The following is a 21,715-nucleotide window of genomic DNA, read 5'->3' on the forward strand; positions in this document are numbered from 1 at the left end:
CTGTACATTTGATATTTTATATATGTGTGTGTATATATATATATATATATATATATATATATATATATATATATATTATATATATATATTTTTGTTCTTAATATATGTTGTTTGTATAATATATGTTGTATGTAAATCTGGAGTTTGTAACAAAAATAATTTATTATTTAATATTAAAGTATTTCTGATTCTGATTCTGATCAACACACACTATCTTTAATAACACATTTTGTAACTTTTTCCAGATACGAATATTGCTAGAGGTGGACAAGTAACTAATTACTCACCATTGATGGAAATTGTGCCAGCAACTGGGGACAGGGATCCTGTACCCACACACAGCAAGATAAAAAAAAAACATGGTGGAGACTGGACCTCCTGAAGACATAAAATGAACACTGTCACCATCACGGACAACAGCCGTCAATAGTATGAAGCCACCATGTTTTTTATCTGTGAGTTTCCAAAGAGCAGGAGAAAACTACACCTATAGTGTTGTATAGAATTGGCAATTTATGTATTAAATGTGTGTAATAAAAAATAACTGAAATGAAAAAGAATTTGTCCCTGCATAATCAGATTATGTTGCTTTCCTTAAAGATCAATGGCATTACACCATCACAGATAGACAGTGTGCATTCAAGAAAGATGATTTTATGGTTCAATTTGGGTAGATTTATAAACACAGTAATATCCTGATATTAATATTAGATTATTTCTCTGACTTATGTTTACATAGACAACTAGGAAAAGGTTATGCCTTGTTTACATAGACTGTTTTACAGTAGATATTAGTGCATGTGTACTTTGTCTATGTAACCGAGGCAAAGGTGTACTGTGTCTGTGTGCATCTTTCTAAGGCAAACAGATTTAAAATCAAACAGATGGGACAGACACAAGATGCTTATTAAAACAGAAATGTGTCTGCAAATAAATTATTGTCTAATTTGGATATAGTTTTAAAAAGACATACCCTGTTAATCAGGAGGAAATCCAGTTTACTACACTGAATGCATGCCAAATCAAGACGAAAATATTTTCTAGCTCTTCTGTATAGTTCTCTTCTGAACAGCACTGATAAAAGGATATGCAAAAAGTGGCTCTGCAGCATGGTGTTGCAGAAAAACAAACAGCATGATAAATAAACTTGCATGGACAAATGCAACACATTTATTGAGAACAAATCAGGAAATAATTGATAGTTAATAATTACTTAATAAGTACTGCCTAAAATAATTGTTAATGGATGACTAATAGATAATGATCAGTTACTGGAGAAATGACTGGAAGAGCCTATATTAATGAATTATTAGGTGACGGTTAGTTCATAAATATCTATGAATCTATCATACTGAGCACTTTCTTTATTCTTTAGGACTTGTTCCTCATTAACTCTGAACCAGCCAGTGAATGGCCCAAAACTAGCAATGTTCAATCATTACTAATTACCTAAACATTTGTTACTGTTTATGTGTACCCCAATTAGAGATACATACTGATTAGTCACTCAGTCGTCCCTCATTACCTTATGATTACTTAATATTTTGTGGCCCCTAAAGTAAAGTGGTGCCTCATACTGAGCAGTTACTCAGTAGTCCCTCACTACTTCATCATTACCTGATGATAACGTAATATTTTTTGACCCCTCAAGTGAAGATATATATATATATAGTTTTACATTAATTAATGGTTCCCTAGCAGTTAGTTCCTCATTTGTTCTTTATTTGTTTCCCTCACGATTGGAAGGGGAGGGTGAAGAGAGTGAGTTGTAATCTCAATTAAACTGCCAAACTGAATTAAACTAAATCTTACACACTTGACCTTTAAAATATTTTTTTTTATTTGATAATCACTTCATAAAGTGCTAAAACTGGCCAGATGAGACAGAAGACACAGAGGGGCATCTGGTGCTGAAACCTAAATCCTGTGGGGGAAAAGGGGGTTGGCTGAATACCTGCAAACATTAAATGTGCACAAAGCCACACAAGAGCAAGAGAGAAAAGAGAGAGCAAGGAAAAAAAGGTATTGTGGAGTCGACCGCCAACACTGTACATAATAACACAACCTAAAACAGGTTACATCCAGATCAATCTATTTAAAAGAAAGGGAGTTCAATACTGTCCACAATTTATACTTTGAGCAGATTACGATAAAAATTTAGGCCAGGCAAAAGACCACTTAATAAATAAGTAATATTCATACTGTCCATAATAACATATTAACTGAGTCAATTTTAGCAGTTCACACTGTTCATAGGGAACAATTCTGTGCCTTCTTTGAACTATCCCAGAAGTGACTGGTCAGTCTTCAGGTAACAGTTCTTCAACTGGTGATTTTTACCATCTAAAGTGTCCAACAGAGGGGTTTGAGCAGATAGTCGCAGTAAAAGTTAAAAATATGCTGACTGCCTGTACTCTGGGGATTTAGGGCACATATGTAATACTACTGTGCCTTCCTTGAACTATCTTTAATAACAAGTTTTGTAACTTTTTTCAGTCACAAATATTGCTAAAGGTGGAAAAGTCACTCAGTCCTCAATGTTTGGTCCTGAAAGGACCATTGATGGAAATCATGCCAGCAACTGGCACCTAGGATCCTGTACCCACACACAGAGAGATAAAAACCCATGGTGGAGACTGGACCTCCTGAAGACGTATGAAATTAACACTGTCACCATCACCATTAGAGGAGATTGTTGCCAAGAAAGGATCAATGGAGCTGAGATCCGCATTGGAAATTCCCTCAAGGACAATGGCAACACTAATCCCAGGTATCAGCACCCTCCGTCTTCTATTAGGAGCTTTTTTGGTAATAGCATAATACACTGGATATCTACATCATTTCCAAACAGAAACCCGTATTTTTCGCCACAATGGCATCTTGAATATGTAAATACAGCTAATGTTTAGATCTGCATAGTTTTTTTCCCTTGACATTATTTTGCTCACAATTCTTTTTCTGCAGATGTGCTGTGATCTCGTCTACTGAACATGGGACCTCCAAAACCTTTATGTGCAATGGAATGGAAGGCCGTTATGTTAATGTTGTCATCCCTGGAAGACAAGAATACTTGACGCTTTGTGAGGTTGGAAGTGACTGGTCAGACTTCAGGTAACAGTTCTTCAACTGGTGATTTTTACCATCTAAAGTGTCCAACAGAGGGCTTTGAGCAGATAGTCGCAGTAAATGTTTGATCAAATATGCACGAGGACCTAAATAGAACTGGTGGTGAGAGTATTTCTCTGGTAATATTATTTTACTCATAATCGGGTTTTCTTTTTCTTCAGATGCGCTGTGATGTCATCGACTACACACTAGACCTCCAAAACCTTTATGTGTAATGGAATGGAAGGCTTTCTTGTAAACGTTGTGATTCCTGGAAGATAAGATTAGCTGACACTGTGTGATGTGGAAGTCACCTGAACTGAATCAGAATAATTCACTGAATATGCCTTACTGTAATTAAAACTTAAATTTGAAGCTAGTTTGTTTCTGCCTGTTTTCTGTCTATACAGTATCTAAATGTATGGTTAATCACTGTTGTATCAAAGTTTGATTGATATGAGTTATTATACACATTATTAATCCAGTTTCTGATGTTTTGGTACTTTACAGCAGTTGAGTATTGCATCTTTATCAAACTTGTTTCTTATTACAGTATATGTTACAGTTTCTCTTTGGTCTGATGTATATTACCTGGGGTGTTTACATGGATGTGTGGAGGTTAAGGTCCTGTGGGCAGCCATTTGAGTTTTTTTCAGTTGATGTCATTTAGGCTCTCCTTCTGGAAATATCTAAGATAATAGACATTCTTATAACAACTTTATTTTTAAAATGTATTGTCTGGTTTGTAAAAATTCTGAAAGTAGTGAGAAATGCTACCCAGAGCCCAAAGTGACACCTTCATAATGCTTATTTTATCAAACCAATAATCTCAAAATCATTAAAAATGAATTAAGGAAAACCATCTTATATTAGTAATCTAATTAGTTTCAAATAAATTAGTTTATAATACAATGATAATGATAGTTAACAATTATGTAGTCATACGTCAGCACATCTGATATATGAATAAGTTAATGACATACATCAAAATTATCCCAATTGAATGATCAAGGATGAGAAAGATACTGAAAAATACAAACAATTGCATATTGTTAATATTTTAGAGACCCCTCCAAAATTTCACAATTCATGTTTTCAGGGGAGCACGTGTCTCATTAAGAGGAGCCAAGCTTCCCCTGGCTCCCCGTAGTTCACGCCCTGGTTCACATAAACCATGTCCTAATTAAACATTAACTTTGGCTTACCATTAGAAACTTCTCCTCCCAAATGACGTAACACAGCAATTTTACTTGAAAAAAACTATGTTCCCAAAATACTACCCCTCCATCGCTTGATGTTTCAGTTACATGTGTTGGTAAATGTGGGTCAGTTTGGAAATCACTTCTTCTATCTCCTCAGCTGTGACTCTAACCCTTAAACTAATATTTACTTATTAAAGCTAATATGACTCATCCACATTGTATTGTCTTCACCTTGCCAGTGTTCAACATACAAGCTTGATCTCTACAGTTTAAAAAATAGCAATATGTTACTTGCCCTTGGATTATGATCTTGAGGAAATCTGTGGGTTCAATTTAATCTACTGCATCTGTAGTCGTCATTACTATTACATTTGGAATAATACAACAACCAAGTTGTCACACTGACATATGCACTTTATAAATTGGATAACTGGAAGTAGGAGCTTCCGCGAGGTCCCTGAATGCAGCATAGGTTGCATAGGAGTGGCCCTTGCACCTGTCCGACCTGTTTGGGGGACACATGACTCTGGAGGAATTTTCCCCCGCTGCTCCCATCCTTTGTCTAACAGAGTCTCTTTTAGTGGGAGACGGAGGGTGAGAATCAGAAGAGAGGGGGAGACAGAGATAAGAGAGAGGGAGGTATAGAGATGTCGGAACCAGCCACTAATCCCGCTGCCACCTCGTTCCCAGCGCCAACTATTTCTCTGCCTTTGGGACTGGAAGTATTGAGAACTTACTCTGGAGCCCTTGTCTGTTTAGAAATAGTAAGTGCCACTTTTTAGAGGGTTATTAATGATATTCAACTGTATGATATATATTCCTAAATGTATGAGTGACCACTGTGGTGTTCTCTGTTCATATTTCTTTATTAATAATTGATGACCTGTTAGTCCACTTAGACCTGAATCTGTGGGCCTTATCAGAGCCTTTACATGCTACCTTTAAGCTTACGATTATTTATAGGCCTGTTTGCAGTAAAAGGCCTGTACACAGTACAGTAAACAGGCCTTCAGATGGTAACAATCAAATATAGTATAAATGCCAAGTTGTGGCTGTTTTCAGCATGTACCCAATGTTAAAGGACTTTTCAACATGTTATACCTGTTATTAATTACAGTAGGTGACCTAAAGTTCCATATACGTTCCATACCACCATCTTCTTCAGTGTGTTAGTCAAATGTGTTACCTTCAAAAATAAACCATATAAAAGATAACTTAGACTTGTATTCTGTCACCAAACAGTTTATTTTCTCCATCTTCCATTAGTGCAATAACTACAACAAATAAATTGTATCTATAATAGGAAAAAAAGTGTTGTTTCATGTTCTTGTCTTAGGTCATTGTAGTAGAATTAAGTCTGGACCCTCAGACAGAACCAGCTTTGGCTCGGGCTCCAGGTCCTGCTCCCAGGAGTAGCCAGGCGTGTGGGGTTGTTTGTTTTTGGCCAAACAATGAGTGACATGGATGATGAGCTCATACCAAAAAGCCACAAAGGCCTGCCTGTAGTCCCGCCAGGCTCACAGAGTCGGCAACACACACTCACATTAACCTTCTGTACTCTGACATGCCCTCTCTCTCCCTCTGTAGCTTTAATCCCTCTCTCTCTGTTTTCTTTCTTAATATGATGGTTTCCAAATCACTTAAACCTTTTCACTCATGTGTTTTTGATTCTCTTTTATTTGCCATGTTTGTTGTATCTACCATGTTATGCTTTGCGATTATTGTAAAAGGTCAATTCTTTAACAGATAGCCTGTTTTATGTGAATGCCTGACAACAGGTATCTGCAGTGATCAGTCGGTGCAAACACACTTTGACATTATGTCTGTAGTTGTTTACACTTACAACACTTTTACCTTTACTGAAACTGTCATGTGTATAACCTACCCTCGGGGCAATATATTTACAGTCCTGAACGATTTTTTATTAATGTATCATCCATGGTGAGTGCTATAGATGTTTTTGAATTAAGTGTGTAATAAAGTGCACATTGCATGTGTGACCCCACCCAGGTTACAACGCGGACCGATACACAGAATAGAACTATACCAGCCCTAGACACCAACCATCTGAGCGTTGACACAATTTTTAAAGGGTTCAAGAAAAGCAGGAGACGTGCATTCAGCTCTCCAATAATATTTATTAAAAATAAATTATACTGGCAAAAGACCTGAAAAAGAAAAGAGAAACCATAACACTAGTCAAAATTAGTTTATTCCACAATACTAAAATGGTCGAAACAACCAGTGTATAAATAGCAAATGGCTTCACCATAACATAAAATACAATAAGATTAAATTGTCGCGAGAAATAGGCAGAACAGGGTACTCACCGCGGGGAGACTCTATCACCCAATAGAAATCACCTTGTGTGCACACTGATCACTACAAACACTACAACTTGCACTGCAAGGAAAGTCAAACCTACAAACCAGTGAAGTGACCACTACCCTTCAAACATACCACAGTGCATGCAAGGAGGGGTGCATATCCCACGACTACTCCCCGCAGGTCGTCCCACTGCCTAATCAAAACAAAAGACGGAAAATACAATGAGTTTCAGTTGGTTCAGATTCACAGACATTCAGGGTCACTAAACCCAATATAAAAAGACAATATTCGACCATCTACAGATTATTTAAGTTGTACAGTCTGTAACACATTCGCCAACCGCCTTGGCGAACTGGCTCAGGCAAAGCAGCAGTCTGGCCTTAAATCTGCAATAAGGGGAAAGAAAAACATAACAAAAGTCAGTCTCATCAGCTGACAACAACATACCTCAGAGGGCATGACTCTCCTACATTACCATACTGGTTCCAGTTACCTTGTTCATGTGAGGCTCTGCTAAGAAGCAATGCAACAGTTGAAAAGCTCTGCTCTGGCTTAAAAGGGGAGATGGAGGAGCTGAGTCTTTGCCTGAAGAGATTTTATCATATTAGGGATATATCTACAGTTTAATGAAGCCCCAAAGTTCACTGAGACATACCTCTTCAGCACAGGGCTACAGAGCATGCTCCATCTGGATCACTCAGGACAGTCACACCACAACTAAATATACAAAAGATCTCATTAGATTTCTAATAAGGCAATATAGCATTTTCCTCCTCCTCTCTCCCTTACCTGCATGACAAAGCAACCCTGCCACACAACCAGGCCTCAGACAAAGAGGCACTAATTGCCCTCACCTGTCCTTATGAAGGCGGGGAGCTCCCTCTGACTCTACCTAACAGGGCGGTGCTTTAGATTTAGATGCCAGACCCTCACACATGCATTATATACAGTGCTGGGCAAGTTACTTTCAAAATTACTCTATGTAGAGCAGTGGTTCTCAAACGTTTCCTGCTGTGGCACCCTGCACTATTGCAGTTCAGTATAAATCCAGTGGTGGGCAATATTGTACAGCCAAACAAAGGATCTCTTTCAGAGTACAGATCTAGCCCATTTGTGCAATAACATGCCCATTAATATTAACAACAGTGTTATATATAGAACTCCCAATTAGCCTAGACCTAGACTTTTAAATAAATGAAACAAGTAATGTAATGTAAGAGGAAAGAGGAGCAGGTGGCAGCTCAGTTGCACTGGACAGCAACAGGGTCAAGGTGCTGGGAAATTGAGTGTTTGGGGTACTGGGCAGCAGAGCTGGCCAAAAGGTGTCAGGAGTCGATTACAGAAAATTCCACAACAGAAAATCATCATTGCACCTAATAATAACAATTTGGTGCAACTAAGTGAACAGTGCGAGAGTGAAGACCTGGATCAAGAGAAGTTGAAGAAATAGTTGTAATCTGATCGCTACTGTCAATAGATCTCAGAGTTCAGGTAAGAATACGCACCAATAAATAGTATGACATTTACTATAGCTGAAATAGTAGTGGTAGTCATTATAGAAAGGCTATGATGTACTTCTTATTAAGCCATTTAATTTTCACATCTGCATTGCTTATTTGTGGTTTCCACTGCCTCATTTCAGTGGTTCTCAGACTTCTTTTATCAGTGTATCCCCTTTGAAATATATATATACGTATATATATATACGTATATATATATAGCCAAGTATTCCCTGACCAACGCATAACATTTTTGGTAGAAAATAAATTCCTATATAAAGAGATACAATACAATGCTGTGCCATCACTGTCTGGTCTATTAACTGAACTACTTTTTAAGTGTAGATTTAAAATCCATCACAAAATTTACGGCAAACAATTCAGTGAGAAACATGAGCTTGAGCTTCACTGAGGGTATTCTGTCATTCTCAGTGGCAGGGCAACTTCAGTGAAATGTGGTTTCTCAAACTTTTTTATTTGATTTATTAAAATATAATTATTTTGAGAAAGTATGCATGTATGATAAATGATTTAATTTAAATAATTTTAAATTAACATTTCAAAGACAATTTGAAGAACCCCCTGCGGTACACCAAAGTACCCCTCGGGGTACGTGTACCCACATTGGAGAAACACTGCCCTTATGATGATAATTTGTGCTTCAGTGTGTTGGATTGGAGCTTCTGCATTGTGTCTGGGGCTTCTTCTGCTGACTGTGATCCTGGTGTCCCACAGTAAGTGCAATTCTACCTCAACAGTGAACATAATTAAACAGCAAAATCGAGTGCAGAAATTAGTGTTGGTTATAAAGTCTAAGATAACTTTTAAAATCTGAATAGTCAATGTAACTTAATCTCAATTTAATCTTGTGACAATGAATCACTAAAATGCATTAAGTTTCGCTCTATTGAGAAGTGGTCACTTGATAATTTTCATGGTTTTTCAGTTATTCTAAATAAACTTGTTGCAGATACCAATACTATCAGTCACTAGGACAAGAAATATGCAAACCTGATTAATGAGATCACTAAAAGCAGAGACGAACTGAAAGATGAGCGAGATCAACTGAAGATGTATTCCAGCAATCTGGCAAAAGAGATGGAAGTTCTGCAGAGCCAATACGATACTGTGGCTGCAGGTCGAGATAAGTTACAAGAAGAGCTCAATAGATACAATCTCAACAGAACAGGTAAGACATGTACTTAAGCAAGAAACTGAACCTTGAATAGAAGGTCTTCTTTGATTTGGATTTACTGCTTAAATAAGTACAGGAACACTATCAAACATCAACAGACTTTGGTGGGTGATAAAATGCATGCAAGTCTTCCATTGAACACAAGGGTCAGGGTAATCATACTTATTACGGCATCATTTCAGGCAATTAATAAAGTTTTTTTTTGCTCGTCTTTCTCATCAGCAATGCAAGAACAAGGCTTGATTATCGATGGATCCAATTGGTCTAAATATTCCTGTACTTTCTGTTTAATGTTAAACAGGAGTCTCTCTTTGGTTATATGATTTGGGGTGTTTACATCAGGCATGTGCTTGAGGACTAGTGGTTTAGCCAGGTAGAAGTACCATTTTGAGTTGTTGTAAATAACATAACTTAATTTTTAACATTGGTGCTTTCTCCAGATAAACCTTGCCACCAAGGATGGATACAATTCAACAACAAGTGCTGCTATCTCTCTGCTGCGGGAGAGAGTAAAACCTGGGAAGAGAGCAGAAAAGATTGTCAAGAGAGAGAAGCGGACCTTGTGATTATAACCACAAAAGCTGAGCTGGAGTTTGTCAAGAGAAGTTCTAGCGTAACCTGGATCGGTCTGTCTCGCGGGGAGCAGCAAGATGAGTGGAAGTGGGTGAATGGAACTAACCTGGAAGGTACACGATTCTGGGAAGATGGGGAGCTGAATAATAATGGTGGAATCGAAGACTGTGTCGAGTTCTCGCGTTTCACAGCGGCATGGAATGACGCACCTTGTGATGAAACTTTTTCATGGGTGTGTGAACATTAAGGTTCTGTGGGCAGCCATTTCGGTTTGTCTCTCAGTTAATGTTGATGTCTTCTGGACATATATAAGATAACAGACAGGCACAATAGTGTGTCACAAACTTCTCGGAATGGATCATGTGTGAGTGTGTGGTAAAAACAAATCTATTTTAAATTATTTGCTATCTGATGTTTGACTTTTATTTTGACAGAAAAGCTTGTTAAGTAAAATCAGTCTATTTTGTAGGCCTTACTTATTTTGTGTGTAAACACAGTTGAAGTTATGATGTTAATCATATTCATATTCATAAAAATCAACAGCACACAGTTCATATTCCATTTATTATTAGAGTTATGTGCTCTGATTGCAGGTATGACAATATGTGTGTGTGTGTGTGTGTGTGTGTGTGTGTGTGTGTGTGTGTGTGTGTGTGTGTGTGTGTGTGTGTGTGTGTGTGTTTTGGGGGGCTTTTTGCTTTTATTAGATAGGACAGCTGAAGATTGACAGGAAAGTGGGCTGAGAGAGGGAATGGCAAGCAGCAAAGAGCCATAGGTCAGACTCAAACCCATGGCTGCTGCAGCAAGGACTTGGGGCACCAGCTATATCAGGTGAGCTATCAGGGAGACCCTGATGTGTGTATTTTATGTTAAAAAGGTCATGTCATTGTATGTGTTTACTGGTCTATTTGAAAAATAAAACTAATTAGAATTGTATTAAAGTGGATTGTATATTTCATCATTTCAATATTTAAATCTTACAGTTAGAAATTTGCTGCATTGAATAAAGCTTAAGAATCAACATCTATATACCCATGTATCGAGGCTGAGCCTTTGCTGCAGTGGCCCAGGGTTTGAATCCAACTTTGCTGCATGTCATCCCCTCTCTCTGTCCCCCTTTCCTGTCTATCTTCAGCTGTCTCTATCATAAAGGCAATAAAAAGCCCCCCCGCCCCCCAAAAAAAATACTTTAAAAAAGAATCAACAGTATAGTCAGAAAGAAGATTAATCTCTTCTTGCTGTTCCATAGATGACAGTGAGGCCTTCAAAGACTCACTGGAATACATGTCTTTTCAACTACAGAGAACAGGGTCAAATACTGTCTTTGCTTCTGAAAATGTGTCCTTTCTCACCCATTTCCTTGATCCTTAGAAAACAATCAGACATTAAAAAAATGTCTGCAGTGCTGGACTAAAACAATTGTTTTACATCACATGATCATTATATGGTCTTAGACAGTGGTGGAGAAAGTAAAGAAATACTAATACCACACTGTAAAAATACTTTGTAAAAGGTAATTAGTCCTGCATAGTAGTAAGTGTAATCAGAAAAAGGGTACCAAAGTATTAAAAGTAAAATTACTCAATGCAGAAAAATGGCCTCTGTGACTTTTATACTATTATGTATTATATTATTATAACTTGTGCTTTAAAGATTCCATATGAAGGTTGTAACGTAACTTAAAAAACCCTTCCTGACTTTCTTGGTCTTGGCCATATTGCACAACCAGTAGCTTGTATACATACATATTCATAGATATACAGATTCTTAGGAGGAAGTTACACCATAAGTTCTGGAATTAATACATTATAAATGATGGAAAGTTACACTGTAAAACTGTTCTATATTAAGTGCTTTCAAAATAAGAATCATATTTCTAAGCTTTTCATATGTTGTGTATGTAAAAAATCTTAATTTGTAAGGTAACTGTAGGCTAACTATGTCAGATAAATGTTTATTAAGTACAGCATTTCCCTCTGAGATGTAATGGAGTAGAAGTAGAAAGTGGAATGAAAAGAAAAGACTGAAGTAAAGTACAAGTACCTTAGATTAGACTATTTAAGTACTCCACCACTATACAGGTTGTATTGATTCTCACTGCCAGCTACACTAAACTGAACAAAGCCCGTGCCCTTCAAGGGGTTATGTCAACATTGGTTCACATAAACCAAGTCCTAGCTAAACATTAACTGTGGCTTACCATTAGAAACTGCTCCTACCAACCGATGTAACACCAAGTCAGTTTGGAAATCAGTTCTCCTCTCTCCTCAGCTGTTACTCTAACTCTTAAACTAATATTTACCTTTCAAACAACTTGGGGAAGGCTTTCTCAGCCCTCATTTCTTTCATAACATAGTTAAATAAATCAGTAGGGTCTAGTCATGACTCCAACTATTTGATTTTCCCTCTCATTAATGTTTCTGAGCTGAGGTGTCTACTGGTGGCTGTTCACACAGAGAGAGCCAAGAGCTCTAACAGAGGACAAAGTCAGAGTAAGTTTGTTGCCTTCAGTTGGTGTTGGAATAAGTGCAAGATGAGCACATACCTTTACAACGTGAATTATTGTAGAGTTATCAAGAACTGACATTTAGGGTGTGGACAGCCTAAAAATCTATGTCAACAACTGGAGGAGTAAAGGAGAGATCCGTCTACGGTGTTTAATGGTTGTAAAGATACCCTGAAGCCTTTTATGACATATGCCTACATCATGGGTGTATTGGGAAAGAAATTCAGCCCTGGATTTATTAGCCAGAACTGATACTCTCGATGGCCGATACACCACTTGATACTACCATACCAATGTCTGATGCAAACTGCCGATGTATGATTCCCAAACCAAATTTATTACCATGTTATAACAATTAATAACCATATATGGATACAGGTGTTCAAATGTCATGAAGAAAATGCATGTTGTTGTCATTCATTATGGGTGATGGCTACTCCTACTAATAAATGAATTAAAAGCTGATATGACTCATCCCCATTTTATTGTCTTCATCTTGCCAATATTGCACATATAGGCTTGATCTAAACGATTTAATTTAATTAGATTTAAATTTAATTACATATTTGCCCTTGGATTATGATCTTGAGGAAGTCTGTGGGCTCAATGTAATCTGCTGCATCAAAGTCGTTTGTTTTCCTCAAACTGACAGAGCTTTACACACTGGATATCTGGAAGTAGGAGCTTCCGTGAGGTCCCTGAATGCAGCATAGGTTTCCAGGGAGTGGCCCTTGCACCTGTCCGACCTGTTTGGGGGACACATGACTCCGGAGGAATTTTCCCCCGCTGCTCCCGTCCTTTGTCTAACGGAGTCTCTTTTAGTGGGAGACGGAGGGTGAGAGTCAGAAGAGAGGGGGAGACAGAGAGAAGAGAGAGGGAGATATAGAGATGTCGGAACCAGCCACTAATCCCGCTGCCACCTCGTTCCCAGCGCCAACTATTTCTCTACCTTTGGGACTGGAAGTATTGAGAACTTACTCTGGAGCCCTTGTCTGTTTAGAAATAGTAAGTGCCACTTTTTAGAGGGTTATTAATGATATTCAACTGTATGATATATATTCCTAAATGTATGAGTGACCACTGTGGTGTTCTCTGTTCATATTTCTTTATTAATAATTGATGACCTGTTTGTCCACTTAGACCTGAATCTGTGGGCTGTAACACGCTGTTTGCTCTTTGGTCTGCAGTGTTCAAACGTCTCCAACACAGGTGACTCTGTGATTGCCGGGGACTGAGTTTATTACTTACATTTGACAGCCAAAGCAAGGGCAAATGTCGCCTCAAGCGATGTGGCAAGACTGGTTAAACACTTGTTTCTTATACAGACCAGAGCAGACATGTAAAATAACAAATCATGTGCACCAGCTCCTTTAAAATAAAATAAGAATCCTGAAATTAAAAAGTGCCAGTTTTATTTTCTCTTTGTGCCTTTACATACCTACCTTAACGTTTAGGAATATATGACTACTTATCTATAGGCCTGTTTGCAGCTAAAGGCCTGAACAGACAGGCCTTCTGATGAAGTCATATAAATGAGCTGGGGCTGTTATCAGCATTTACATGTTATATCTATTATATCTGTTAGTAACTAACAGTAGATAACCTAAAGTTCCATAGTCTTTCCATACCACCATCTTGTTTAGTGTGTTAATCAATTATGTTACCTTTGTTTGCCCCTTTGTCCATAATAAATCATATAAAAGATAACTCAGTCATCACTTCTGTCAACAGTGTATTTTGTCCATATGGCCTTGCAATAACAGAAGCACTGGGCAATACATAGGGGAGCTCTGGAGATAAAATAACAGGTTGCTTTGAGACAACATTTAAATATTATAAGCAACATTTAGAGATTATGCAAATATACCTCACAATTAAGGATGCACCAGAGTAGATGTGACTGATCCACATTTAATACAGTTTCAGTGTCATTATAAAATCCATTCAGTCACACATTCAGTGGGACCATTACTCAGTTTTTAGCACCATGGCTATTCCTGGTTACCTTACATAAAAATAAATATTCCAATGCGTTCCACTGAGTGAGGTGTATGGATTTTAAATTTGGCAAACTGAGAGCGCTGGTATGAGATCAGGAGGTTTTAGAAAAGTATCTATGAAGAGGTACAACACCAGTTTACATATGTAGAGTTGCTAAACCTGATGTCTTCCTAGTGTGTCATAAATATAATGAGTGATTAAATGGACCAGAGCAGCCTAGAAGATTAAGGAGCTGAGCAAGGGTTTAGCATTTAGAATAAAATAAACTGCAACTAGTGTTTGTTTATATCCTCAGTTATTTGGCGCTCTAGTATGGATCCTGGTGGCTTCCTCCAATGTGCCCGTGCCTCTGCTGCAGGGTTGGGTGATGTTTGTCTCAGTCACCACCTTCTTCCTCTCCTCCGCCTACCTCACGCTCCTCATCACTGGCCTGGCAGACCGCATCAACACTGACTGGAATTTCTTGGTAAGCTATAATAGATAAACAAGCTGATCAGTCAGTCAATTAGTCAGTCTGCTTATCTGTCCATCTCTCTTTCCATTCATTCAAACTTCCATCTATAAAGCTAGCTATCTATACACAGTTGTCTGTCTAGAGCAGACATGGCATGCAACATAGTCAGTATTAATATTTGTAATGTTCATTGTGTTTGACAGAATATTTATTGGTATTAATAAACTGTAATTTCAGATACACCATATTACTTCTTAATAGTCCACTTTCAGACCCTCCTTGATCAGAACAATACCATCTATATCAGACTTAAATTATACAATTAAAGCCTATAAACCGCAACAGACTGGAGCTGCTTAAGACTGGCTGTCATTGTTTGATCATGTTGCCATGGCAGCAACTGTTGGCAGTTTTCCGTTCAGCTTGTGCCATGTCTACATATCAAACAGTGACTGCTAGAAAAGTTGGATAGTTACGCTTCCTCATTTTAAAATGACTCAAACATTTCATAACAATCAAAATTAAACCAGCAGTGTCTGCTGTAAACGTCTGTTATCCTATTCTGAATGATTAAGTGCCAGTGTAAACCACAGTTGTCTCAAATCATTGTCTCAAAGGTGGCTTGAAAGACTTTCCTGCAACAAAAGAGCTCTGGAGGTTTGCAATTTATACAGTAATCGTAACTTGAATTGTTAGAAGCTGGCTGTCAATTTTTGCAAGTTGCACCCAAATACCAAAATTAAATTAAAATTATAAATTGACTTAATATATATATATATGTAAAGTGGCTTTTTTGTGACTCAGGTGACTATGGCCCTTTTCTTTTTAGTTAGTTTAGCTTAGCTAGGATTTAATGTGAAATTACCCAATCAGAAATCAAGGAAAAATGTCAAACATTCAAGTTTCTCAAATTTGGAATTTGCTGCTTTGCCTTATCTTACATTACAGAAAGATGAGTCTCTTTGGGTTTTGACGATTGGTTGTTCAAAAGAAGACATTTAATGACATTTGTCTTTTGTAAACTATGATGGATGTTTTTCACTGTTCTCTGGGGTTTTATAGACCAACTAGTTCACTGATCGATTGATCAAATAGTCTAATAATAATAAACATCTGGGAAATCGTCATTGGAAACTGTTGAAAAAGGGCAGACACTTGCCAGTTGATTGGATGAACCATCTGTCTATCACATCTATCTTTAACCAATTGGATAAATGAATGAAATGTAATCAAATTCTTACCAAACTCAGTCAGAATAAGAGCGAAAACATATTGTCCATAGAGAAAAGCCTGCAGTGCCATCTCTTGGCTATATTTTCCTGCTATAGCAGCATCTACGCTAACCTCTTTAGCCGGCGGCATTGTGGTTTAACAGTCGCTTCTTGCTGCGTTAAACCTTACACGCACCCTTGTAGCGGCCAGTACTTTACCAAAAGACCAACTGGTATATAACCACTGTAGTTTGGCTCAAATGCAGCCTGGTAAGATGAATTCTCCCATGATCTAATGATTTTGCAGTCTAGCTGCCTTGCAAGATTACTCTAGCACGCTGTGCAGAATAACATACATAATGTGAATAACATGGAATCACTATTACAAGACTTTGGAGAGCATCTTCCATTAGTGCAATAACTATGACAATCTACTGTAAGAAAAAGTGTGAGAAAAAGTGAGAACCTGTGCCATGTTCTTGCTTCTGGTCATTGTGGTGGTGTTAAGTCTGGACAGAGCCAGCCTAGCCTCAGCCTCCCAGGAGTAGCCAGGCGTGTGGGGTTGTTTGTTTTCGGCCAAACAATGAGTGACATGGATGATGAGCTCACACCAAAAAGCCACAAAGGCCTGCCTGTAGTCCCGCCATGCTCACAGCGTTCGCAACACAAAGTCTCATTAACCTTCTTTACTCCCTGACATGCCCTCTCTCTCCCTCTGTAGCTTTAATCCCTCTCTCTCTGTCTTTCTTTCTTAATATGATGGTTTCCAAATCACTTAAACCTTTTCACTCTCATGTGTTTTTGATTCTCTCTTTTATTTGCCATGTTTGTTGTATCTACCATGTTGTCCTTTGCAATTAATGTGAAAGGTCAGTTCTTTAACAGATGTTTTTTATGTGAATGCCTGACTACAGGTAGCTGCAGCGAGCAGCGCAGTTATTGTCTGATAATTACCCAACAGAATAAAACTCATGTTGGTCATTCTTTGTTCCCACCTGCTGCAGTCTTTGTCTTGTATTGTGGAATCTTACAGTTGTTCAGCAAGTTTACTAAAAACACATTTTGACATTATGTCTGTAGTTGTTTACACTTGAAACACTTTTACCTTTCTGTACTCATTTCTAATGCGTTCTCTCTCCTTTTTTTCAGGATGTGTTTTACCATTTTATGGCTTTGCTTTTTTACTTTGCTGCCTTCGTTCTGGAGGCAGCAACTACAGCAGCTAATGGAGGAGCCTACATCAAGACGATGCCTAACACCACTGAGACTGTCATGTGTATAACCTACCCTCGGGGCAATATATTCACAGTCCTGGACGATAGGCAATACAGTATTAATGTTGCGGCCACGGTGAGTGCTATAAGTCTTTAAAAAAAAAAACACTTAACCTACTTTGTTTGTTTAGCTCATAGTAAAACGCATTTCATTCAAACTTGACAGAAACTAAATGAAACTTAGTTTTTTCACTGTTCCAACAATACACCAACTCTGGTTTGGTCAAAATAAACCCTTAATTCACTGAGTTACAGTACATGTGATAATATATACATGCTGTTTCCCCCCGCTGCTTATTCATTATTCATACTGTTACACACTGTACACAGTGTGTAACAGGGCTGTACAAAGCATGTACAAAGCAACCCTCCTACTGACTTAAACTTTGGTTTTGGTCTTGTTTTGGTTTAGGTTTTTGCATGCACCTTTTGATAACGTTAATGTGTCTGTGTTGCCATAAATTAATAGAGTGAGTGTGTTTGCCTGTGGAGTCCTACTATCAGCTAGAACTGTCAGGCCATAAAACAGTGTCAGCAATCCTTTTGACAGAAATATAGTAGGTTATGTTAGGTTACATGAGGTTAGGTCTTGTTTTATGTTGATAAAATGTACCCAAACTCCTGTGCTGACCTAAGATGTACTACCAAATTTGCTGTACTGGGTTTTTGTATTCTATATTGTCTGATAATGAACAAATAGGCCATTTCTAAACATTATGAAACGTTTGTACTTTTGATGAATAAATATTTTAGCTGCTGATTAGAATGAGAAAGCCTTCTTGTGATATGCCTGTTGTAAATTGTAATATTTTTTACATTTTGATGTGTTTAAGTCATTTGAAAAAAAGGTCTGACCAACAGTTTTTTGCTTTCTCTCCTTTTTGTTGCAGATATTTGCGTTTGTGGTGACACTATGCTATGGCTGCAGTATGGTGATGGGCTTTAAGAGGTGGCGGATGTAAACCCAGGAAAACCAGCACAAAGTAGTTTTATAACTGCTTCATAACTTTAGCATGTATTAAAACAATCAGCTACGCCACCCAGAGCTCCATAGCGAGCTCTGCTATTCAGTTTAGTTTAGTGCAAACTTTGTAATTAGGAAAAATATAGATGACAAAATTTCTTCAGTCGAAACAGATTTCTGCACAATAACATTCCTACAGTTATTCTGAGATATTGAAAGGATTGGTTTTAGGTAGGTTCAGTCTGGTCTAGAGAAATGTAATAATAACATATTTTGAGGTCAGGGTTAAAGAATAGCTGTTTAAGTTGATGCTCAGTTATTTTGCTGCTTACCAATGACTTCCCTGTTTCATTAAGCTCTCAAGAAAAAGTGGGAAGTTAGGGAAGGTTGTGAGGGGACCTTGTATATGATACAATGTTCTGAAGCAATACAGGGTCAATTTGCCAAGTGTAAGTGATGATTGTGACAGTTTTAGGTTATGTTTCTTTTCACCCCCTTTGTTTATCATACATATCATGAAGTATTTCCCCATTTTCTGAATCATATCCATATTGGAGGGCATATTTTCCATTTCCATTACCACAAAAACGAGCCTATGTATGCTGCTGACAGGTTTTGCATAACAGAACATTAATGTGATGGTGCAATTAAGACCCTAAAAAGCAACATGATTGTTTTCACTGTCCTCCAGTTACCTTGGTGCTAAAGAGCAGTAAACTCACTCTAGATTTAACACGACTGTTATTACATGTTTATGTGAAAACTATTTCAAATGTGAGTTGATCTGATATATGAATTTCAAAGTTTAAATTTGAATTTGTTGTGAGCACTTTTTGTTAAATTTTCTCGGCCTATCCGGCATAACTGTTTTTCACATTATTGTAGCTATTAATATGTGTTACTGTTTAAACAGTGCTGTCCTATGTGACTAACTCCAGTGACTTACTGATAAATACCTTTTGACCAAGGCCTGGGTTAAATAAATCTGTCGTTTGTGTTATACTACAAACTAATAATGTAATCTGATCATCAATAAAAAAATATTTTGTCAGCTACTATATTTCTGAGTAATCTTTATCTACTTATGAATCATTTGAGTATGTAAAATAGTGTGTTTTTAGTGTTTGATTGTGTTGATGCATCGTAAAATTGCCAAATCAGTAACTGTCTTACTTGCTTCTGTGCGTTAGTTATATTAACTGTATATTTTTGTTTGCATTAGGCTATTAAAAGTTATTAATTTAAAAATTTAAAAATTGTTTTTGAAATCTTATGTTTTTGACATTAAAAATGCATTTTAGAACTACATAAATAAAGGTTTTGAAAAAAAACAAAGGTCTCGTCATTGTGTCATTCCAGGGTGCATTGTTGTCTGTCACCACTAAGAGTCGCCAAAGTCAGAAAATGTCAAGCTCAACACATAAGGGTTTTATGAGAGCAAGCGCAGCATGTGTACAGGAACTGGTTAACAACAGTGTCCAAGGCAGAATCATTTCCAACAAAAGGTTGCACGATGTCTCTAATTATCAGTGCAAGTGTTGCTGAAACCTCACTGGTTTTGACCCCTAAAAGCCCTGCCTCTTACACCTTTAGCTTTATGAGATCTTTGGAGTATTCCCACTGACAATAGACCTCAGCCAAGACTAGTTCAGTGCAGGCTGGGTGAGATTATGCCTTCATCCTTTATATCCAAATAATTTTCAAGATTTCCTGTGACTGGGACCACATTCTCAATCTCAACACAACTTTTTGCTGTTGAAAAGTCTTTTCGGAAAGGTCAGAGCTAATAACAGTTATTATAATTTATAAACACCATTACGCCCTATACATTTTTTTTTATTAGAAACAGTTAAAATAATGGATTCATTATTTGTAAGTGCATGAAATTAACGTTCGCATAACTTCCTTTTAAGAGGCAGAAACCTCGAGCAAACTCCAGGTGTCTTCTGTTGGGGTTAGAAGTGATGTTGTAATTTTCATTTCAGCCACTAGATGTCTCCCGTTATCTACAACTGCTCAACTTTTTCCATATTTATCCAATGTTTATACATATACAGCAATACGTTGGTGTCAGCAAAAAAAATACTGTTGGCACAAGATTATGTTTTTATCATTCACCCTCAACACTTATGATGTCAGCAAAAATAAGAAAATAAACTTATATACGTTTTCTTATATACTTAAAAAACTGATTTCTGCTTATTTAGACTAGTCCGTATATCCAGCCGTTGTTTAAACGATGTTTCTGTATGGTAAAATGCTGCAAATGGGAAACATCAAACAACTACACATCCCCTACGCTCCACTGCTCACCTCTGCATCATCCAGTCAAGCACATGGAGTAATACCGGAAGTATCTCGAGTTTTGCTTCACAATAAAATAAGACGTTCTATGGCAAAATTTTAGGTTTTAACGAAATGGTATGCTATGTCATTAAAACGCTTGTTTTATTAACAGCTAATTCATATAACAAATATGTACTTGACGTTCAATTACAGGGACCGATCTCTCGAGTACGACTTTATTGCCGTCATTAATCATATATTTTATTTTGGTGGTAAATAATCAACCGGAAGTGTGTTTTTTCTTTGTACGTGTGGACTTGACCTTTGTTTCTAGTCTCGTTTTTTTCTCACTCTGTCTGTGGAGACGGCAGTAAGGACGCACGTAGAGTGTCGGCATTTACCTGTCAAGATACGGACTAACGTTACCAGACGAACATCGGGCATTCACTCGACCAGCAAACTGCAAACAATTATTTTCGCGGTCCAGCCATGGGTATGAGCGGGGCGGCGTGGAGGGGAGAGGGGGATTTAAATTTCTCTTTCGTCCCAACAGCTTCTTTTGATTTGTAGTAAATGGTGCACCAGAGCAGGACCCAGCTGTGAGTCTTCACGTTTTGCGAGATAAAAGTTGTAGCTCGTCGATTTCAGAATACTGAAATTGTTACACACGGGGTTTTGTTCGTTTTTGTTCATATTTTTTTTTCTTGGGGGAGTTTTTTTTGTGTTGTTTTCCTGGAGAGCCGAGGTGGCGAACTGAAAGCGGCTCACGGAGTCGGGACTGACCACTGGAGTTGGTCCTGAAAATGGAGGCTGTTATCGAGAAGGAATGCAGCGCGCTTGGAGGACTCTTCCAAACTGTTATCGGAGACATGAAGGTAAGCCAAATTTACTTTGCAACACAAATTATATGAGCCGTTCAGCGAGGCACAGCAACTCACCAGTTAACTTACGTAAACACCAGTATATATGGCTAGCTTTAACGTTAAAATGTTGGTTTCCTTTTAATAGAAAACGTTAAACAATTTAGGTTAACCAACGGTACGTTGACGTTAACTAACTGAACTCAACTGAAACCCACACCAACATTTTTATTGTGTATTTAACGCTAGAGGTCGAT

The 21,715-nt window shown here is 37.7% G+C and overlaps 2 protein-coding genes and 1 pseudogene across 16 annotated transcripts in view; all 3 read left to right on the forward strand.

Moving 5' to 3' along the window:
* Window positions 1-4,910: 4,910 nt before the first annotated feature.
* On the forward strand, window positions 4,911-19,372 carry mal2 (mal, T cell differentiation protein 2). Of its 2 annotated transcripts, none has more exons than XM_051406384.1 (4): window positions 4,911-5,071; window positions 14,705-14,875; window positions 17,224-17,424; window positions 18,239-19,372. In XM_051406384.1, exons 1-4 carry the CDS (start codon window positions 4,955-4,957, stop codon window positions 18,308-18,310), a joined length of 561 nt encoding a protein of 186 aa, XP_051262344.1. In that variant the 5' UTR covers window positions 4,911-4,954; the 3' UTR covers window positions 18,311-19,372. The 2 variants fall into 2 exon arrangements, with proteins under 2 accessions (XP_051262344.1, XP_051262342.1); XM_051406382.1 differs by lacking the exon at window positions 4,911-5,071 and adding an exon at window positions 13,221-13,413.
* Window positions 5,078-10,593, forward strand: LOC127366929 (CD209 antigen-like protein E; annotated as a pseudogene).
* A 1,571-nt stretch (window positions 19,373-20,943) lies between the features above and the next one.
* The window catches only part of LOC127366917 (protein MTSS 1), a 51,251-nt gene continuing 50,479 nt past the window's right edge, over window positions 20,944-21,715 (forward strand). For all 14 annotated transcript variants that reach the window (XM_051406348.1, XM_051406357.1, XM_051406354.1 and 11 more), the window contains exon 1: window positions 20,944-21,473. In XM_051406348.1, the coding sequence (XP_051262308.1) occupies window positions 21,402-21,473 (72 nt within the window). In that variant the 5' untranslated portion in view covers window positions 20,944-21,401. The remainder of the gene's footprint in view (window positions 21,474-21,715) is intronic.

Source organism: Dicentrarchus labrax, unplaced genomic scaffold (genome assembly GCF_905237075.1).
Source record: "Dicentrarchus labrax unplaced genomic scaffold, dlabrax2021, whole genome shotgun sequence".
NCBI classification, from domain to species: Eukaryota; Metazoa; Chordata; class Actinopteri; family Moronidae; genus Dicentrarchus; species Dicentrarchus labrax.

Bases quoted from the DNA above. Each gene is read 5' to 3' on its own strand.
- mal2 (XM_051406384.1), top strand. From the start codon at position 4,955: ATGTCGGAACCAGCCACTAATCCCGCTGCCACCTCGTTCCCAGCGCCA. The intron at 14,876-17,223 runs GTAAGCTATAAT...CCTTTTTTTCAG, and splicing joins ACACTGACTGGAATTTCTTG to GATGTGTTTTACCATTTTAT. The intron at 17,425-18,238 runs GTGAGTGCTATA...TTTTTGTTGCAG, and splicing joins GTATTAATGTTGCGGCCACG to ATATTTGCGTTTGTGGTGAC.